This window comes from Diabrotica virgifera, chromosome 1 (genome assembly GCF_917563875.1).
Source record: "Diabrotica virgifera virgifera chromosome 1, PGI_DIABVI_V3a".
NCBI lineage: Eukaryota > Metazoa > Arthropoda > Insecta > Coleoptera > Chrysomelidae > Diabrotica > Diabrotica virgifera.
The window spans coordinates 66,830,101-66,852,702 of record NC_065443.1 but is presented as its reverse complement, the minus strand read 5'-3'; the positions used below and the strand labels follow the sequence as shown (position 1 = coordinate 66,852,702).

The 22,602-nt window shown below is 35.8% G+C and overlaps 1 protein-coding gene across 1 annotated transcript; it reads right to left on the bottom strand.

Moving 5' to 3' along the window:
- Window positions 1-5,060: 5,060 nt before the first annotated feature.
- LOC126890886 (cilia- and flagella-associated protein 251-like) lies at window positions 5,061-5,834 on the bottom strand. The gene has a single exon (XM_050660039.1). It carries the CDS (start codon window positions 5,832-5,834, stop codon window positions 5,061-5,063), a length of 774 nt encoding a protein of 257 aa, XP_050515996.1.
- Between the last annotated feature and the right edge of the window lie 16,768 nt (window positions 5,835-22,602).

Below are 22,602 nucleotides of genomic sequence, written 5' to 3'. Positions count from 1 at the left end.
GATTCCTCAAGTTCTTGGTCTATAACAATCTTATCGACATCCGGATCAACTGTTACCCAAAAAATTCGTGTTCTACGGGTCAAAATACATAAGAAAACCTTGAGTAAGTCCATCTGAATTAACGAGGCCGTTGTACCCCCCCTGGCGACAGGACTATAAGTTTGACACATATGGGAAAGTTTTTTATCATTCATTTTACAAAAAAAAAAGTTTGAAAATTTTTAAAACTGCTATTAATCCAGGGCCCATCTGTTTTGAGATGGACGTTGAGAGGTGACTCAAATTTTTTGCAGAAATTGCTTGAAAATAACTCAAATAATAATATTTGAGTTATCCTCCCTCTCAAAAAGGTCCGGAACATTGTTTAAATAATTAAAATGTCAAAAAATGAAGGAAAAATTCGATTTTTTTCTTCGTTTTTTGATTATAACTTTAAAAAGTATTCATTTCCCAGAAAAGATGTACTGACATAAAAGTTGCATAATTAAATTTCCTACAATATAGAATTAGATAAAAGTTGAAAAAATAGTCACCCTTGTTGCAAAATAGCAATAATTGCGAAAAAAAACCATACAAAAACAAGTATTTGCATTTTACGTTTTTCAACCATTTATGCTAAACTTATGACCTTCATATTTCATCCAGAAAAACTTTATGATACAGTAAAATAATACTGTAAATTTCATTAAGATCGGTTCAATAGATTTTGCAAAATAAATTTTGCAATCCAGCTTTCGCAAAAACAATTCATTTTTTCAAAATGTTACAGGACTGAAAATAAAGCAGATAGCAAGTTGAAATTTTTTTTACCTATAGAAGTGTACTGTACCTTTCATTTGCAATTTGCAAAATTAAAATCGATTAACTACCACGGCGTCAGGAATTTTTTTAAATAAACATTAATTATTGGTGCTACGCGCAGGACAGCGGTGTTCGATTCACATGAAGTTGATTTCCACCAAAATTTCTTCCAATCTTCATCTAACATATTATTTTCTTACTCTATATTTTGTTGTATTTTAATATTTTAATTCCACAAAAATCAAACTAATTTTATTATTGTTTGTGAAATATTGTTTAAACAATTGTATATGTTTAAAAATAATAAACTTTTATTCTCAAGTTAAAATATATGAACAAAGAAAGTTTTTGCTAAAAAAAGTCTTATTTCAAAGAATAGAGTATGTGTTTTTATTTTGCAATAAACAAATTTATTTATTTATATCGAAATGTAATAAAAATTAAAATGTATCAATAATTATCAAAGGTCATTGGAATGCCCAATCAGAGCAAACTATCCGGTGTCCTGCGCGCAACACCAATAATTAATGTTTATTTAAAAAAATTCCTGACGGCGTGGTGGTTAATCGATTTTAGTTTTGCAAATTTCAAATGAAAGGTACAGTATACTTCTATAAGCAAAAAAAAATTCAACTTGCTATCTGCTTTATTTTCAGTCCTGTAACAGTTTGAAAAAATGATTTTTTTTTGCGAAAGCTGGATTTCAAAATTTATTTTGCAAAATCTATTAAACCGATCTTAATGAAATTTACAGTATTGTTTAACTGTATCATATAGTTTTTCTGGGTGAAATTTGAAGGTCCTAAGTTTAGCATAAATGGTTGAAAAATGTAAAATGCGAATACTTGTTTTTGTATAATTTTTCCCAATTATTGCTATTTTGCAACAAGGGTGACTATTTTTTAAAATTTCAACCAACTCTATATTGTAGGAAATTTAATTACACAACTTTTATGTTAATACAACTTTTCTCGGAAATGAATACTCTTAAAGTTATAATCAAAAAACGAAGAAAAAAATCGAATTTTTATTATTATTTAAGAACTGGCTCGTCCCGCGCCACTACCAGCACAGCGAGATCGTCTGCAAATGCGAAGGGAGACGTACCCTCTCCATATTCACAGTTCAGAATCCCGTCATATGCTAGATTCCATAGCGTCGGGCCCAAGACAGATCCCTGGGGAACACCTGCCGTCACATCCACGATCGTGCCTTTCTCCACCATAATTCTTCTTTCAGACAGATATTCCGCTACCACGTTCATCAGGTATCCAGGACACTCTCTTCTCCATTGCCTTCATTACCTCGTTCCACTGCAGCGTATTGAATGCATTCCTAACATCGAACAACAACAGGGCCGCCCAACGGTGTTCATCCCCTCTATTGCGCAATGCGTCGAATACACTCACGATTGCATCAATCGTGCTTCTCCCTTTACAGAAACCAAACTGCCTCGGGGACAAGCCTCCCGACCTCTCAATCATGCCATCGATACGTCCCCGCAGCATTCTTTCATACAGCTTACCGACGCACGGAAGAAGGCAGATGGGTCGATACTTTTCCCCAGCTTTGGGAAGCAGTACCAACTTCGATGTCCTCCAAGGCTCAGGAAAGGTCTGTGCTTCCAGCAGTGCATTCATGTGCTCCAGAAGCCACGCGGGCTCCGCCCGTCCTAGACACCTCACCGCCTCAGGTGATATCTGATCCAAACCGGGGGACCTGCGCGTCTTAAGTGCGCCCAATGCCTCGACAAGTTCATCCATGGTAAAGGGTACAGCCCGCTCAGCTTCCTCGTCTCTCCGTACACCATGCCACCTGCCCGCGGGAAAGAGCTCTCGTGTTACCTCGAGCTTCTTATCCATAGGCATTTCATACGAGGGGTACGCATGGAACTTTTTCATGGCGATCCTGTATCCTTGACCCCAGACGTCCTCATCCAGTTTTTCACACAGTTCTCTCCAGTGCCTTCTCTTTTCTGCACGAATTTTCCTGTAGAGTTCCCTCTTCCGTAGGCGGTACTCCTCCTCGATCTCCTCGATGATATCAGGATCGACTCCTGTTCTGCCCCTTGCTCTCGTTAGCCTTCTTCTCATGACTATACATTCATTTCTTTGTGTCTCGATGTCCGCGTTCCACCAGTAGGGCATCTTGTTTATATCTCGGCGACCCCTCCTGCTTCCCTCCATCGCTTCTTTAATTACCCTCTCCAGGTTTTCGACTGTCGGTGATTGACCCTGCATCATGCTAACTCTCCATTTGATCAGCTCCTCGTATACTTTCCAGTCATTTCCATCGCCGCATCCGCCTCCCGACGTACCAGACGCGCGGACTGCGTTAGTAGTTCCCGCCCCGACTATCGAGAATCCGATGTACTGATGCTCCGTTCCGGTGTAGTCTGGTAAAACCTTCCAGCCTCTTGCTTTCGCCGCTATTCCTTGTGTCGCCATAGTCACGTCGATGTACGTACCTGTACCTCTCCTAACAAACGTAGGCGCCAGACCTGTGTTCAGTACTACTAGATCCAGAGTACCCACCCAGTCGGTTAGTATCCTGCCGCGAGTGTCGGTGATAGGAGATCCCCACTCCGCTGCTTTTGCATTAAAGTCTCCCAGCACTACGCATTCTCCTCCTGTATTCCCCACTTCCTGCATGATCTCGTCCATCTTCCTCTCATACTCACTCACTGTTATGTTCGGAGAAACATAACAGCAGACCAGCTGCATCTTCTCCATCCGGACGATCACGTATCCTTCCTTCGGTTTAATTTCATACACTCGCAGCTTTCTATTGTAGATTCGTACAGCGGCCCTTCCAGTCGTATCCACAAACCATCCTCTTTTCTTAGCCGCTGTTGGGTTTGGCTCCGCCGTCACCAGCACGTCGATATTCTTTTCTACGGCGGCAGCCTCGGCGAGATCATGTGCTAATCTCGCCGTTCCCACGTTCGTTTGTAGTACTCTCAGCTCTCGGATCTTATTTCCTGTGTTCGCCATTTCTTAGACTCGGACTCCTTTCACGCTCTCTTTCATACTGTTTCCACTCGCGCGCTCTTCCTGGGACTAGTCCTTAGTGGTCCCTACTTTCAACCAGTCGGTTGAACTTTGGACATCTTCTTGAATTCGCCACATGCCCGGTCACATCGCAGTTGAGACATCTGATGGTTTCTGTCTTGCATTCCGACGCTATGTGACCCTCTTTGCCGCATCGGAAGCAACATCCTCTTCTGTTCTGCCCTTTACAGTTCCATTGCTTGTGTCCAAAGGCTAGGCATCTCAAGCATCTTGGTATTTCTGTCCTTGCTTCTATGACCCGACAGGAGGTATACTCTACCCTAATTCTTCTCATTCTTAGGATCTTTTCGGCCGCGTCTTCGTCGACATCCATCACTGCACTCATCATCCCTCTTTCTCCACCCCTTGTCTCGGTCCAGGTTTTTACTATGTCACATGCCCGCTCTTTACCTGCTGCTTCCTCTGTGGCCTTTTGGATCACATCCTCCGTTGTGTTGGGTGGGATTTCTTGCATCAAGATTCTTCTCTTTACGACGCCCCCTTTTGCCACTGCTCTCGACACACATGTGCTACCAGAGAGGAGTTTCTTCACTTCCTCCTCCCAGTTCCAGTGATATTCCTTGATTTCTGGTCTGTCTGATCCTTTTTATGTCGATGGATTTTCTTCCTGTGAGGTTACTTTTCACTTCTGTCATAAGGTCCGCAAATGATTTTTCCTTGTTTTTGCTGATAAGTACTACTCCACATTGTTCTCTGGGCTTGGTGTTAATGTTTGCCCACCCTCTTCTGGATTTTTTGCCTAGGAGCGTGATCGTCACACCCCTTCCTCTTGCTGCCCACTCCAGGATTCTCCTCGATGTCTCAACTCCTAGTGATGTTGGCGTGTGGATTCCCACTCTTTCTCTTCCTAGCTCCTCCATCTTCTGTACCAGTTTCCTGCATGTCTTGAGGAACTTCACCGACTCGAGTTCTTCCTTCTTGTTTGGGAGAAGTTTGAATCCATATTTCTCCTTGTCAATCCACGTTCCATCTACATGAGCAGACATCGTGACTCTCACAGTTCCCAGGCCTCCATCCTCATCTACCTCCGCTGGAACACCTGGTAGGTCAGGAAACATACCTTTCACCGTTTCCATGGCGTTTTTGTCCTCGTCGTTGTTGGTAACAAATACTGCCACGTCTGCTGCTATATCAGAGATGTGCCCCTCTTTCACTTCAGTTCTTTGGAAGACTTCCTCCGGCCAGTCCTCATTTAAGAACTGTTATTTCCTCGTACTCGCATCTTGCCATTTTTTCCGTGATGGCGTCCACCCTCCTTTTAATGGCTTCTGGGTTCTCTAGGTCCACTTGAACACCCATTGTCGCCATTTTCTTGACTTTCAAGGGCTCCATGTTCGTCTGCACACCTCTGGATGTCGTGCAAACAGACTTCCTTGGAACCTCTTCTTTCTTCTTGCTTTCCTCCAGTTCCTCGGTATAATCGAACAACCGGTTCCTCAGGTTGTCGACCTCCTGCTTTATGGCAACCCTTGTATTTGGCACCTCAACCATGAGTTTTTCAAGGGCCGCTACACTATCCTGGAGGCGTTCCAACTTTGTTCTTGCATTACAGTTGGGTGTTTGCTCCTCTTCCTCCGATTCATCATCGGAACTGCTGTCAGAGCTGCTCGATTCCCCTTCTTCCCTTGCGTTTTCTTTCCTTTGACTCTTCGCTTTATTTTTTTCGTCCTTCTGTCTGTTCTCTTCTCCCTCTTTTTCTCTTCCTATTCTCTTTCTTTCTTCTTCTCTCTTGGTTTGCAGTTCCCCTCTTACTTCCCTCGTTTCCCTCTTACCTTCTCTTTCTTTTCCCTTGCTTCTGTTTGCGCTGGTTCTAGATCCGGGGTCTTCCTTTTCTTCCACTTCTCTTCTCCATCTTTTCTCCCCTTGATTCTCGTCCCTTTCTTTTTCCCCGCCTCTTCTGTTTTCTTTTTCGCCCGCGCTGCTCTCTCTTCCGCCTTTTTTGTTTTTCTTTTTTTGTCCCATCTTCCTTCCCACGAGTTGGGTCGTGTTGATCTGTCCAGTGGGGCAGTGCGCCCTTGCCCCGCCAAGGCTGTTTTCCCCTCGGGTTCGTCATCTCCCTTAGGCATCGCTTGTAGCCCACTACGTTACCCCTGGGCCATGCACCCCTTCGGCACGATGGTGTTACACCTTGAGGTTGGGGTGGCGGTATACTAGGATGGTGCATAGCCGCATTCCCTATGCATATCCGTTTGTTTTCAGTGGTTTCCTCCACTGGTTTTTAAATTCGTGGAGGTTTTCTCCTCGGGTATAGGTTTGGGTATCAGGACGTGTTTGATGGTAGGGGTGGGTGTCATATGATAGTTGGGGGGTAATAACTATCACACAGGGACAGGTTAGGAGCTGGGTTGAAGGACAGCGGTCAGCTGCTCCAATTTGTCGCCTTTTACGATGAGCAGGAGAAGCTGTGGAGGTATTCTACTTGAGAGGCCCGCCTCCACACGGGGAATACTGTGGAACCTGGAACCTCTATATACTGTGATTATGTTTCCAATACCTCTCTTTTTGTATATGCAAGCTGTTTCTTTAATTTTTCTGAATTGTGTTAAAGCTGTCATGTTGTTTATCTAATCTTTCTATCTCCGCACAGGCTTCGGTCGGATAGCCACAATTCCTTCGCTTTGTAATGACATAACAAGGTAGAAAAATTATTTGTAAAACTTTCAATATTTATTTAAATTCAAAAGTTATTTAAGAAATATTTGAAGGATTTTTCAAAACAAACGGGTTATAATCAACGTATGCAAATCACGTTACCTTGAGTACTGTGACTCACAAAATTATTGCAATTCACTACCTTATTAGTAAAAGTTGGGAATTACGAGGAAGGTTACGTGAAGATTTCATACAATTTGTGATTTAGTTTTCATAGATCAAGTTTTCTGAGAATAGATATTTTTGACTTCTCGGTATTGTTAATACACAAGTTTTAAAATAACTGTTTTTCCTCTCATGAGAAAAAATACTTTAGGGTTGTAAATTAGTCTTAATTTATGTGTCTTTAATCTAATCTAATAAATAAATTGTCAAATTTCTCTTTGTTTATTGTCTCGGCCGTTAATGGGTTAAATAGACACAGTGTATATTAAAATTAAACACTATACAGATGATATAGATCAGTGATACTCAACCTGCGGCCCGCAGGCCGCATGCGGCCCTTTGCGTTTTTTATGCGGCCCGAAGTCTAACTAAAGGGCCCTGTGATCAAACTATTTGTCAAATTTCACGTGTTTTTTCAAATTATTTGATAGTGTGCCGATGCGTTTGAGGCGTGTTTGGGAGTAAGGCAGTCAATTTAATGACTTTAATTTTAAATTATATTGAAATTTTTAAGAAATCTGATTAAAAGCAAGGTATAGTCGGTTCGCTAAACTCAGACACAACTGGCTAGTGATTTTAGTAGGAAATCTTTTTGTTTTTGGCCAAAATTACTTACTAAAATCACTAGCCAGTTGTGTCTGAGTTTAGCGAACCGACTATATTAATAACTTTTAATAATAAATTATTAAAGTTAATGAACAAATACTCATTTTAAAAATAAATCAATACTTATGTATTTACTACATTGCAACGACCCATTTATTAATCACAAGAAAAATTCAGGTCCGGATTAACAAAATTAATTTAAAATAATTGTGACCTTAAAACAACACCCTGTATATTCAAATTGTCAAAATTCGTCTGCAAGTTTGAAAAGAGCACAAAAACTAAGTTTAATTGCTCGCTTCAATTTTTTGCGCAGGCAATTTAATGACATTAATTTTGAAACTATATCGAAATTTTTGTTTTGAAAGTTCCAAGTTCTTAAAAATTTCGACATAATTTCAAAATTAAAGTCATTGAATTGTCTGCGCAAAAAATAGAAGCTCCATTAAAGCTCTTTTCAAATGTGCAAACGAGTTTTGAAAATTTCAATATACAGGATGTTGTTTCCAGGTCACAATAAATTTATAATTTTGTTTAATCCGGACCTGGATTTTCCTTGTGATTAATAGTTGGGTGGTTTGGGTTCTAAATGTGACATATGTGTACCAAAAAAATATACAAGGTGGTTCTAAAGTTATGGTTCCAGAAAAAAATGGGCAAAATCGATAAAACACCCTATAACTCTGTTATAAAGTCGGTGGAGCAATAAATTTATTATGTCTAGAACCGCCTCATTTACCTCTATTTACCATTCAAGTATTTCCGTTTCCCAATAAAACACCCTGTATACTACTTCATCTTGATTGCGGCCCGCAAGCTGTGGCAATGGCTACTATGTGGCCCAGGAAAGAAAAAGGTTGAGTATCGCTGATATAGATACTAAAATAACAAATATCTTACCGTTTTCGTGCCTTTCATTAGCGTCCAATTCTGATGGAAACGAAATATGTATAGTACATTCTTTCACGGTTTTTGCTCTAAATTTTAAAGAACCGCTTGGATTGACATGAAATTTGGCATACGCATAGCTTACATGTCAAAGAAAAAAAGTGATATTGTGCCGATGTGTGCTTTTGCCCTGGGGGTGACTCTCACCCCCCTTGGGGGTGAAAAAATAAAGTCCAAAATAAGTCCGGAAATGGATAAACTGACTAATTTTAAGTAACTTTTTTTCTATAGAGCTTTTTCGCGAAGTCAACACTTTTCGAGTTATTTGCGAGTGAATATGTTCATTTTTCAACAAAATAACTACATTCTTAGACGGTTTTTCGCAAAAACTCGAAAAGTAAGTATTTTGTCGAAAAAACGTTCTTAGCAAAAATATGGCCTGTAAAAAAGTTAAAAAAATGGTGTACGCGTTAGGTGTCTGGACCTCGTAAAACCAGAGTTATAGCCAATGAAAAATAGATTCATATTCACCAAATTTCAAATAGAATACTTCGAAATGAAATATCCAAAAAAGTAAGCACTTTTTGGGGAATATCTGTTATAACTTTTTTAAAGTGTTTAAAAAGAGCTTTATTTTTGTTCTTATAAAAAGTTTTTATCGTTAAATTTAAGCAAGTTACGCTCAAAATAAAGTTGGTCTCTTTTGTTTTGGCAATAAAAAATCGGGAAGACCACCCCCTAATTAGCAACTTAAATGAAATAAATCATTACCGCTCCACAAATTATTTTACTTATGTTGTGTTTATATGATCTGTAAGTTTCATCGATTCAAAGTGCTTATTTTTGAAAAAATTTGGTTTTAAAGTGAAATTTTTAAAAATTTTAATTTTGAAAAATATGATTTTTTTTTAAAATAACTTAAAAATTGTTAGAGATACCAAAAATCTCGAAAAACAAAAAAAGTCAGCATTGCTTTTTTGAATATCATGTATTTTTTTGTTTTTCTGTTAGACAAAAATTGATTAAGATTTGGTGTTTCTAAATTTGCATACATTCGTGATCAGTGACTCGTTCAACCCATTTTAACTACAGCCCTTTCAAAAATAAGGACTTTGAACCGATGAAACTTACAGATCATAATAAACAATACATACACGAGTCAAGAAACTTGTGAAGTCGTAACTTGTTAAGTTCATTTGAGATACTAATTAGGGGGTGATTTTCCCGATTTTTTACCAAAAAAAAAGGGACTAACTTTATTTTGAGCGTAACTTGTTTAATTTTGATGCTAGAAATTTTTTTTATAAAACAAAAATGAAGCTTTTTTTAAACACTTTAAATAAGTTGTAATAAGTTTTCCCCTAAATAAGCTTCATATTTTTAGTTATATCACGTTAAAATATTCCATTTGGAATTTTACGAATATGAACCTATTTTTAATTAGCTATAACTCTGCTTCTACTAGGTATACAGACGTGATATATACACTATTTTTTTAAATTTTTTACAGGCTATATTTTTGCTAAGAATATTTTTTCGACAAAATACTTACTATTTGAGTTATTTGCAAAAAACCGTCTAAAAGCGTGGTTATTTTGTTGAAAAAATGAACATATTCACTGGCAAATAACTCGAAAAATATTGACTTAGTGAAAAAACTGTATAGAACAAAAGTTACTTAGAATGAGTCAGTTTATCCATTTCCGGATTTACTTTGGACGAATATTTTTTTCACCCCCAAGAGGGGGTGAAAACCACCCTCGGGTCAAAAGCACATATCGGCACAATATCACTTTTTTTCTTTGACTTGTTAGCTATGTGTATGCCTTTCATGTCAATCCAAGCGGTTCTTTAAAATTTAGAGGTTTTGCAATATTTTACTGTTAAAGAACGGACTAATATGCGTTTGGAACGGATGCGGTGGAAACGCATCCGGTCAAAACGCATAATCTGATATCGCCCTGAGAAGAAGTATCATATTTTCATTACTAGAGTAATTTACTTTCGCACTTCTTATGTCTAAGAGTTAAGAGATAATTAATCCAAAAGAATCGCAAATTCGTAAAATATATGGTATAACTTTACAAATGATATAATAGGAGACGACCAATAAACAAGTTTTTCATATTGCTTGCCATAAATCTGCCCTATACCCAGTGGCGTCTTAAGCGGGGGTGCAAGGGGTGCACGGCACCCGGGCGGCAGGTTATAGGGGGCGGCAGCTGGATCATAACGAATGACAAGTTCCATGTTTACATACGCATATGCACAAACGCTTTTTTACTAAGATGTACCTACCTACACTTAATATGCTGTATATTATATAGCCTACTTTAAAGTGTACGCCACTGTCTCGGCGTGAACAAATCTGAAAGTTTTTAGAAAATACTCAATTTAGGAAGCTTCTTAGAACTGAATCAACAGGGGGGCGTCTGTGAATCTTAAATGTGTTCGAGCGGAAGTTGTTACCAAAAAAAGGTCAATCCTTCTCGGTAAACCTTTGAAAAATGGTAAAAAATCTTTTGTATTAAATATCTATTTACGTAGAATAGATGACGTTGATATATTTTCTCTCTACGAAAATTAGGAACCCTTTAGATGGGAGGAGACATTTTAACAATTAAAGAAATAGGAGTCCCATTGGTTTAATGGGGAAAGGACCGCCTTTCAAAGTTTATAAAAATCGGTTTTCTTAAAAAATTTTTAGTTTCTATCTGAAATTTGAATTTAAACCAGTGACTTCTTGAGTTCCTGCTTTACGTTATTTTAACTTTACTTGATTAAATAGTACAGTGTCGTGAGTTTTGAAAAACCGCAGAAGTGCCCATAGAGATACAGCATCGTCAAACTCAAGGTAAGAATGTTATTAAAGTTACTACCTATTAAACGAGGACTGTAAAACAATTCTTTTTGTACATTAATGAAACTCACGTCTGGCTAGAGGGTTGTAGTATTTTTATTTATTTTTTTAAATTATTGCAGATGGCTGATGGAAGACAAAAACTTTCTGGTTTCCAATATCGGAAACGGAAACTGGAAAAAGAAGAAAAAGTGAAAAAATGCACGAGTTCTATAAGCAAGTTTCTTCAGAAAGTTCAACCAGGACCATCAACAAGTTCAGATATGAATCCAGTTTTCGAAAAAACTGTTGAAGATACAATGATGGGTGTTACTGAAACTTCTACTGATACTCCGATGGAAGAAATTTCAGCAACGTCAGCATCGGAAGCAACATTAACACCGACCGCAGCAGCCTCGGTAACAACTACTGCATTTTCTGATCATATCAGTAATAATTCGAGTTCAGTAATGAATGCGAATATCATCGATTCATTGACAGATCCTGCCCTTTGGCCACAAAGTATTTCAGATAATGTCAAGCTCTCACTACTTGAAATAGGTCCGGTACAAATAAAAAATTTTACATTTCCATTAGATGATTCTAATCGATCATTTTCAACTACGTATTTTCTTAAGAAACTAGGAAATAATGAAACGGTTATACGGGACTGGCTCGTTTATTCTAAATCTAGTGATTCTGTGTTTTGTTTTTACTGTAAACTATTTAGCAGTGCAATAAATGCTTTTAATGATGAAATAGGTTACAAAGATTGGCGTCATTTATCGAGAAATATAGAACGACATGAAAAAAGTGTAGCACATTTTCAAAGTGTGAGACAATATGTTGATTTAAAACAAAATATAATGAAAGGAAGAACTGTAGATTCGATTAATCAGGCCCAAATGGACCGTGAAAAAAAAAGGTGGATGGCAGTTATTGAAAGAATTATATACATTATTCAGTTTTTGGCTAGACAAAATTTGGCTTTTAGAGGGCATACAGAAAAGATATTTCAAAATGATAATGGAAACTTTTTAAAACTAATAGAAAGTGTTTCAAAATTTGACAATGTTTTAGCAGAGCACATTAATCGCATTGAAAAAGCTGAACACCGCAATATGCCTCATTATCTTGGTCATAACATTCAAAATGAACTGATAACTGTAATAGGAGAAAATATCAAAAACACCATTGTTAACACACTGAAACATTGTAAATATTATTCTATAATTTTAGATTGTACACCTGACATAAGTCATGAAGAGCAAATTACAATAATTTTTAGATTTGTTTATCTTAACCCCTTAACAAAAAATGTTGAGATAAGAGAGCATTTTCTTGGATTTTGCTCTGTTACTGACACAACTGGACAAGGATTAATGACGTTTTTATTGAATTTTTTGGAAGGCTTAAATATTGATATTAATGACATGCGCTGCCAAGGCTACGACAATGGTGCCAATATGAAAGGCAAAAAAATTGGCTTACAAAAAAAAATTTTGGATATAAATCCTAGAGCATTTTATGTACCATGTGCAGCGCATAGTCTTAATTTAGTTGTAAATGATGCTGCAAAATGTTCTTTGGAAGTTACAAATTTCTTTGCCATTGTCCAAGAATTATATGTATTTTTTTCGGCATCAACATCGCGCTGGCAATTCTTAAAAAAAGAACTGCCTACTTTAACTCTAAAATCACTTTCCGATACACGATGGGAAAGCCGCATTGATGCTGTGAAAGCCCTTCGTTTTAATTTAGAAAAAATTTATGATGCTTTGTTCTTTATTTATAGTGATTCAAATAAAGATAACGACACAAAAAATTTGGCATATTCTTTGATTTCAAAAATAAAGTCGTACAAATTTGTTTGTTCCTTGGTAACTTGGTATAATATTTTATTAAAAATTAATACTGTAAGCAAAATTATGCAGAAATCTATTGTGATACTTCCAGAGGCTGCTAAAATGTTAGAAGAAGTAAAAAAATATTTAACTGAATGTCGTACAGACTTAGCTTATAAAGAAATGCTTAATGAATCAAAAATGATTGCTGAAGAATTAGACTGCGAAATTAGTTTTCCAGCAGTTGGCACTGTACGACCTAGAAAACGAAGACCTATGTTTAATTATGAAGGAAGAGATGACGCTATACAAAATCCAGAGTTACACTTTAAAGTAAATTTTTACTTTTTTTTATTAGACACTGCCATAACTAAATTAGATGAAAGGTTCGAATTGTTAAGTGATCACAACAACTGTTTTTCGTTTTTACACAACCTTGATGCTTTTAAAAATTTAAATTCAAATGATAAGTTAAAGTATTGCGCGGATTTGCAAAATAAATTGACAGATTTTCAAACTAAGCATTCTGATATAAATGCAGTCGATTTGCTGAATGAAATTGAAATTTTACCGACCTATTTAAAATCTACCTCCTCTGCAATTGATGTTTTAGGATATTTATTTAAAAATAACTTGATTAGCACATTTCCAAATTTGTCGATTGCTTTACGTATTTATTTAACATTACCGGTTACTGTTGCTGAGGGTGAAAGATCATTTTCCAAATTAAAGATTATAAAAAACTATTTAAGGTCTAGTATGACACAAGAAAGGCTTTCAAATCTAGCTATAATAAGCATTGAAAATGATGTTGACATAGATATTAATGACATTATAAAAGAATTTGCTATCCGAAAATCTAGAAAAATTGATTTTAGCTTTTGAAAAATATGGTCAAACATTAAATAATACCTACCTATTTCAAGATGTGTATTATTATCATAAGTATGTATTCGGATATAGGTATAAGTACGTAATTTTTTATAATTTGTTTTTACATCTGGTACATAATATGTATATACATATGTGACTTACTTTTCATTTAATTAAATATATATCTGATGTTATTAAATTGTGATATAACTAAATAAATAAAATTGTTTGGTTTATTTTAAGAATAGTTCTCTACCTATCTAGCTTCCCTTATGTCGTTCACCTTCTTCACGGTATATAGGAAATAAGTCTTATTTTCTAGGCTGTAACCTCCTTCAACTTATCGCCCAGAAGGGGCGGCACACAAGAGTTTGCACCCCGGCGGCAGGTGAGCTAGAGCCGCCCCTGATACCTCAGAAAACTCTTTTGTTCTGTACGATTTTGTAGTAAGATTATTTCCATTTAATTATGCATTTTTGTTAGAATTTTCTGACGGCTCATAAATCTGCTTCCTGTATTGACCAAGTCATACTTTGGATTTTGCTTATAATACTTTTGCTTATAATACTTTGGATTTTGATTATAGTTTTATGAATTCTTTCCTAGTAATAATAACTTACTCATCAGTTGTAAAGACAGGTCTAGGGTAGCACGTAAAAGTTTTCCAGGAATTTGTCCTTTTGCCCATTTTGCGGTGTTTTTATGGTAACATTTTGTAGTATAGGCCATTCCACGAATATATGACTCGTTTTGTATTATAGCGACAAGGAATATTTTAGTGTCCAACATAAGAAGTACGAAAGTAAATTGCTCTAATTATTATTCCAATAAACAGTAAACAATAAAATTCAAAACAGTCGTATATTCGTGGAATGGGGTATAATATTGTAGAAGTGGCAAACCGCTGCTTTGATTTGATACTGACAGAACTCAAAAAAATTCTAAAATTCTGTAGTGTTTTGGCAACAGTTGATGTGTGCATCTAGCCTAATTGTTCAGTAAAGCATTTTGAAAGGCCCTCTAAATTCTTGAAATTTTCAAAACGAGTTGCCAATGTGATTTTCAAGTAACGAAATTTATTAACTGATATTAGACAGGTAATTATTATTTAATGAATACCTCGTTTTTGATGATTTTCTTCAGAATACACACAAAAACAGAATATATTGTACATACCATGTTTTGCAGGTCCGTGAAGTTGGCCTGAAAAAGTCGGGAAAAAAACGTGACCGACGCCATTCGATTGTCCATTGATGGTCCACGTTTGTCCACTGTGTTATTTAGTTAGTCCACCCATCATTTTTTGATGAACAAAATTTTTTTTTCGGGCTAACTTCACAAATCCACAAATTTTCGAAAATTCTAAAACTCTCTTGCTCTATTGTGTGTCCATCGTTTGTCCACCGCATAATTATGTGTGTCCACCCACTGATATTTTTAAAATAAAAAAAAATATATATTATATTATATTGACAACGTAGAATGAAGTAAACACTTCTGTTGTATATAGGTATATTATAAATTTATTAAAAATTTTTTAAAATTCATCCACAAGGGAGTGGTTGTACAAAACGTTTTCGGTCAAACTGACCATCCTCAGTGTAAACGTCCAGTGTACAAGTAATTGAAACTAGCCACTTGAATAGGTGTAAAACCTCAAAATAACATTATTGCTACATTATGAGCTGTATAGTAATCGACAATAAGTCGATGTCTTAAGATTAAAAATGTATCACATGTGGATGTATGTCATCCTTGCTCGGAATTAGCACAAGGTTGTGATCAGGTGAGAGGTTAACAACCAACAAGAGTTGGTTGTTAACCTCTCACCTGATCACAACCTTGTGCTAATTCCGAGCAAGGATGACATACATCCACATGTGATACATTTTTAATCTTAAGACATCGACTTATTGTCGATTACTATACAGCTCATAATGTAGCAATAATGTTATTTTGAGGTTTTACACCTATTCAAGTGGCTAGTTTCAATTACTTGTACACTGGACGTTTACACTGAGGATGGTCAGTTTGACCGAAAACGTTTTGTACAACCACTCCCTTGTGGATGAATTTTAAAAATTTTTTAATAAATTTATAATATACCTATATACAACAGAAGTGTTTACTTCATTCTACGTTGTCTTAACAAAGGTATACAGCCAACTACAGGGTTTACCCTTTTAATGTTATATTATATTGCTTGCTGATAATAGGGCAATACTGCTAAAGTGCGAAACGACCCCCCTGAATTTTTTTTTAATTCTAAATTGGGGCTAACTTCACGTCCGCTTAAATACGCATTTAAATGTTAATTCGGGGACAGAATTTCAACTACCCGTTTGTCCACCTCTTCGCAACGTTTGCCCAACCCATTAAAGTGCGAAACAACAGCCCTGATGATTATTATTTTTTTTAATTCTCAATTCGGGCTACCTTCACGTCCTCTTAAATGCGTATATAAATGTTAATTCGGGAACAGAATCCCAACTACTCGTTTGTCCACCCCTTCGCAGCGTTTGTCCAACCCATTAAAGTGCGAAACGACTCCACTGGAGATTGTAATTATTTTTTTTATTTTTCAGTTCGGGCTAACTTCGCATCCGCTTAAATGCGTAATTAAACGTTAATTCGCGGGCAGAATCCTAATCCTAACTACCCGTTTGTCCACCCGTTTTGTGTAATTATTTTTTTTATTTCTTAATTCGGGCTAACTTCACGTCCGCTTAAATGCGTATTTAAACGTTAATTCGGGGGCAGAATCCTAACTACCCGTTTGTCCAGCCTTTCGCAGCGTTTGTTCAACCCCTTAAAGTGCGAAACGACCCTCCTGAAAATTGTAATTATTTTTTTTAATCTCAATTCGGGCTAACTTCTCGTCCGCTTAAATGCGTATCTAAACATTAATTCGGGAACAGAATCCCAACTACCTGTTTGTCCACCCTTCGCAGCGTTTGTCCAACCCATTAAAGTGCGAAACGACCCCCCTGAAGATTATTATTTTTTTTAATTCTCGATTAGGGCTACCTTCGCGTCCGCTTAAATGCGTATTTAAATGTTAATTCGGGAGCAGAATCCCAACTACCCGTTTGTCCACCCCTTCGCAGCGTTTGTCCAACACATTAAAGTGCGAAACGACTCCACTGGAGATTGTAATTATTTTTTTTATTTTTCAATTCGGGCTAACTTTGCGTCCGCTTAAATGCGTAATTAAACGTTAATTCAAGGGCAGAATCCTAACTACCCGTTTGTCCACCCCTTCGCAGCGTTTTCCATCCCCTTAAAGTGCGAAATGACCCCCCTGGAGATTGTAATTATTTTTTTTATTTCTCAATTCGGGCTAACTTCACGTCCGCTTAAATGCGTATTTAGTTAATTCGGGGGCAGAATCCTAACTACTCGTTTGTCCAGCCTTTCACAGCGTTTGTTCAACCCCTTAAAGTGCGAAACGACCCTCCTGAAAATTGTAATTTTTTTTTTAATCTCAATTCGGGCTAACTTCTCGTCCGCTTAAATGCGTATCTAAACGTTAATTCGGGAACAAAATCCCAACTACCTGTTTGTCCACCCTTCGCAGCGTTTGTTCAACCTCTTAAGTGCGAAACGACCCTCCTGGAAATTGTAATTATTTTTTTTTTAATTCTCAATTCGGGCTAACTTCAAGTCCGCTTAAATGCGTATCTAAACGTTAATTCGGGGACAGAATCAAAACCCTTTGTCCACCCCTTTGCAGCGTCTGCATCCCTTAAAGTGCGAAACGACCCCCCTGGACATTGTAATGTCCAGGGGGGTCGTTTTTAAACGCTTTTATTTAGTTCAATAGTTTGCGTCAAATCTTTAGACGTTAATTTGACTGTTTTTTCTTCAATGCAAATGAATGAAAAATTGCAGACATATGCATTCGCGGGAACAATACACGAATAGTCAATAAATAGCTATTTGTATAACAAGGGAGGAAAGTGCTACTTTTCCTCCCGAGAATGAAGTTTACTGCCCGACGCGTAGCGGAGGGCAGTAATCATTCAAGGGAGGAAAAGGCACTTTACTCCTATGTTATACATATGGTTTTTCCACCTTCCTCAAATTAATAACAAGTCATTTTTCATTTTTACTTAATTTATTTATGTAACTAACCAACAAAATTTATTAAAATATAAACTAACAAGTAGGTACAATATAACTGTCAACTGTCAAATATAAGTCAAATTATTAATGTAAACATTGTTAAATCAAAATAACAATTTACTGTTTTTTACCATTCTGCAAAATACTGGGTGTTTTATAAATAAACGTTAAAATGTATAGATACTTACGTAATAGAAAATAGATATTGTACAGGTCGTCAATAAGTTATATTTCATGAATGACGTCACTTTTACTTTTCCTCCCTAGGGAGGAAAAGTACAACTTCGCTCCCTACAATCAGGTCCGGAAAAGTATACTTTCGGTAGAGGAGGTGGAAAAATTTTTTTCATGTTTATTAATTGCTTAAATAAAAAAAAACGATTTTAATCGAAAACGCTTAAATTCTCTTGTTTTTTACAAAGTAAAAACTTGAAACTTTTACGGATTGTATAGCTAATGATATGAACAATACATAATTTCACTTTTTACGTTAATTGTTTACTACTCCATTAAAATGTTACATTTTTTAAGCCGTACCTTGCATTTGTTAAAGGAGTCAATTTTATTTCTTTAATGTGTAGGGGGGATCAGTAGAAGCTTAAGTTCAAGTTTTTGGGGTCGCCACTCTTGTCCCCCGGCCGCCATCTTGGAAATGGTGTGCAAGGGGGTTTCGCGCTATATCTCGTAAACTACCAACCCTACGGAAAATCTAATTAAACATAAAATGTAGCAAATTAAATTTTCTACAATTTTATTTCTATTACTTTTTATCGTCAAGTGACCAACAAAAAAGATATAAACAAAAATATGTAAAAAAATTTTAACAAGATTCCTATTGGAGGTTATAACTTTTTTTCAGTTCATTTTAAAATAAAATAACAGTATAGCAATTTTGTAGAGGGTTTTTCAGCGAACAATTTCCACTATAAATTTGTTTAATTCTATTTATTTATATAGGTGTTACAGCGCTTCAAACTTGACCAGATTCTCGAATGCTCATAGGGATATAATAAAAACAAAAGTTAGGCTTACTTTTCTATCTATATATATTTTTTATTTATACAATTTATTATGATTTTAACATTCCTATGCTATTATTAATCCCTTTTTGACCTTTCTCCCCACTATAAAACTTATAACCCGAAGCATATATAGAAACGGCCCAAGAAGTTGTTTGACGACAAATTCGCCGGTTCAGAAGAAGAATGACGCAACCGCATATTGCAAAATTCTTAAGAAGAGCAAAAAACGAATTTTTGTTATCAAAATCATAAAGTATGATAAAAATTAACCATTCACCACACCGTGGTCAGGATCTCGAATTATAAGCGTTTTTTGGGATGTGCCGCTTGTTTATGAAGTAGGTAACATAACTGTTTTCCTATTGTATATTTTGACTTAAAATTTTCCAAAAAAACTTCTTCATGAAATATATTTTGTTTTGTTGTTAAAATTATAAACTAAAAAGTTTGTCACTCAACTTTTTTAAGTAAACATGAAACTAACGAAATATGATGACAAAATGTTTAAAAACTAACAACTCCTTTTTTAATGTGTTTAAATATTTACGACAAATCCCATTGTTATCTACATACTTCAGAGATTAACCTTTAACTACCCGCGCATCAAGTTATAACATAACTACACGCGTGGCGTACTTTATACGCCATAAGAAAATACACTTAAAAACAGCGGATTTGTTTAATTTTTCTTTTTTTTGAAAAAATACACTTAGTTGTTTGCTATAAACCTTATTCGGCATCAGTGAATACTTGGAATTCCTTCTCAATAAGCCAATTTGGATTTATAACTGGAATTATGGAATAACTGGATTCCATGATAAATAAAATAACTAATAAAAAATTTTTTGAAATGTGATTTTTTACAGGAGAAAAAGTATTGTTTATAAAGAAAAATATATTTTGTGCTATAATGACTAAAAAACAATTGAAATATGTACTTATATTATGACTTATATTAATATAATTGTGGCGTATATTGTCCACCACCGGAAACAACAAATAGTAAACTGTAAATTACGATCTTCCCAGAACGCCGATTATAACGAAACTAAAACCAAATTGTAAAGCACATTCCAGTGATAGGTTAGAGAGATAAACAAGGTCAAAAATTAAATTTTTAAATATATTTGCAGTATAATTTTTATATCTGGCGTACAAAATACGCCAGCGCGTGTAGTTAAAGGTTAAACAGTAAAATTTTCAAAAGGAAATATTTACAGCGACCAAAGATACAGCGAGGTAAATTTGAAAAATCATCAAAATTGATTTTCGGCATTTTTGTATAAAATTTGATTTTTGAACAAGTTCCACCAAATTTAGATAAAAATAAACTTCATATTCGGATTCAGCGACCTCGAAAACATAAAAATAGACCAAAATTGGTCATTCACCTTAAATTTGATTTTCGTGGTCGGCATAAAGATTGCTGCCGCTCGACTAATATATAGACAGAAAAGTATTTTTTCTATTCCTATGAGAATTCGAGAATCTGGTCAAGATTGGAGCGCTGTAAACCCTAGATAATAAATAAAATTAAACAACTTTATAGCGAAAATTGTTCATTGAAAAATCCTCTACAAAATCGCTATGATGTTATTTTATTGTGAAATGAACGGAAAAAAAGTTATAACCTCCAAAAGGAAACTTCTTACAAAATTTTCCCATATTTTTATTTATAATTTTTTTGTTGGTCACTTGACGACAAAAAGTAATAGATATAAAATTGTAGAAAATTTAATTTGCTACATTTTATGTGTAATTAAATTTTCTGTAGGATTGCTAGTTTAGAAGATACAGCGCGAAAACCCTTTGCACCACTTTTTCCAATATGGCGGCCGGGGGACAAGGGTGGCGACCCCAAAAACTTGAACTTAAGCTTCTACTGAACTCCCCTACACATTATAAAAATAAAATTGACTCCTCTAAGAAATGCAACCTAAATGTAACATTTTAATGGACTATACGTTATGCTTCATTAATAAACAATAAAAATTTTTTGCCGATTCCGACTACTTTTCATGTTAGTACATCATATTATGTTTTATACATATTTTAATAAACATCACGATATATTTTAATGTTTGAAAAGTGTAAGACTAAAAAGTAAAAAATAAAAAAATATGAAAAAAAAATTTTTAAGAAACGCTTTTCTTCAGTTACGAGTGACTAAAATTAAAAATATTATAAAAAAATCAACTAAAAAGCAAAAATAAAAACAAAATTGAAAAATCATCACACATTCGTTAAAGAAAAGCGTGGGGCGAAAACCGTTTATTCGATGAACACGCGCCACGCTTTTCTTTGACAGATGTGTTAGATTTTTTTAATTTTTTTTTTTATTTTTGCCTTTTAATTGATTTTTTTTATAATATTTTTAATTTTAGTCACTCGTAACTAAAGAAAAGCGTTTCTTAAAAAATTTTTTTTTCATATTTTTTTATTTTATTTCTCAATTCGGGCTAACTTCACGTCCGATTAAATGCGTATTTAAACCTTAATTCAGCTGCAAAATCCTAACTACCCGTTCGCAGCGTTTGTCCAACCCCTTAAAGTGCGAGACAACCCCACTGGAGACTGTAATTATTTTTTTAAATTCTCAATTCGGGTAACTTCACGTCCGCTTAAATGCGTAATTAAACGTTAATTCGCGGGCTGAATCCTAACTACCCGTTTGTCCACCCCTTCGCAGCGTTTTCCATCGCCTTTTGGTGCGAAATAGCCCCCCTGGAGATTGTAATTATTTGGTTCATTTCTCAACTCGGGCTAACTTCACGTCCACTTAAATGCGTATTTAAACTTTAATTCGTGAACAGCATCCCAATTACCCGTTTGTCCAGCCCTTCGAAGCGTTTGTCCAACCCCTTAAAGTGCGAAAGGAGTCCCCTAGAGTTTGTAATTATTTTGTTATTTCTCAATTCGGGCTAACTTTACGTCCGCTTAAATGCGTATTTAAACATTAATTCGTGAGCAGAATCCCAACTACCCGTTTGTCCACCCCCTTCGCAGCGTTTGTCCAGCCCCTTAAAGTCCGTAACGACCCCCCTGGAGATTGTAATTATTTTTTTTTAATTCTCAATTCGCGTCCGCTTAAGTGCGTATTTAAACGTTAAGTTAGCCGAATTCAGAATTAGAAAATAATAATTACAATCTCCAGGGGGGTCGTTACGGACTTTAAGGGGCTGGACAAACGCTGCGAAGGGGGTGGACAAACGGGTAGTTGGGATTCTGCTCACGAATTAATGTTTAGATACGCATTTAAGCGGACGTAAAGTTAGCCCGAATTGAGAAATAAAAAAAATAATTACAATCTCCAGGGGGATGGTTTCGCACTATGAGTTTTTTAAACTACAGCCAACTATTGGGATTTTTCCATTGATTTAAAAAAATAAGGTAAAGTCTTCAAGGGGGTTGTATTGCACTTTAAGAGGTTGGACAAACGCTGCGAGGGGTGGACAAACAGGTAGTTGTGATTCTGCCCCCGCAGAAATATTCATTCTAATGGAGTCTGAAGTACTTTTTCAGCAGTACTGTCCTATTATCCGTTAGCAATAAGTATATATATATATATAAATAATTTTTTTTTATTTTAGGAATATCAGTGGGTGGACAAACATAATTATGAGGTGGACAAACAATGTAGCAAGAGAGTTTTCGAATTTTCAAAAACTTGTGGATTTGTGAAGTTGGCCCGAAAAAAAATTTTTGTTTATAAAAAA

What these genes read in the sequence shown, in the direction of transcription:
- LOC126890886 (XM_050660039.1), bottom strand. Translation starts at nt 5,834, where the DNA reads ATGGGACAAAAAAAGAAAAACAAAAAAGGCGGAAGAGAGAGCAGCGCG.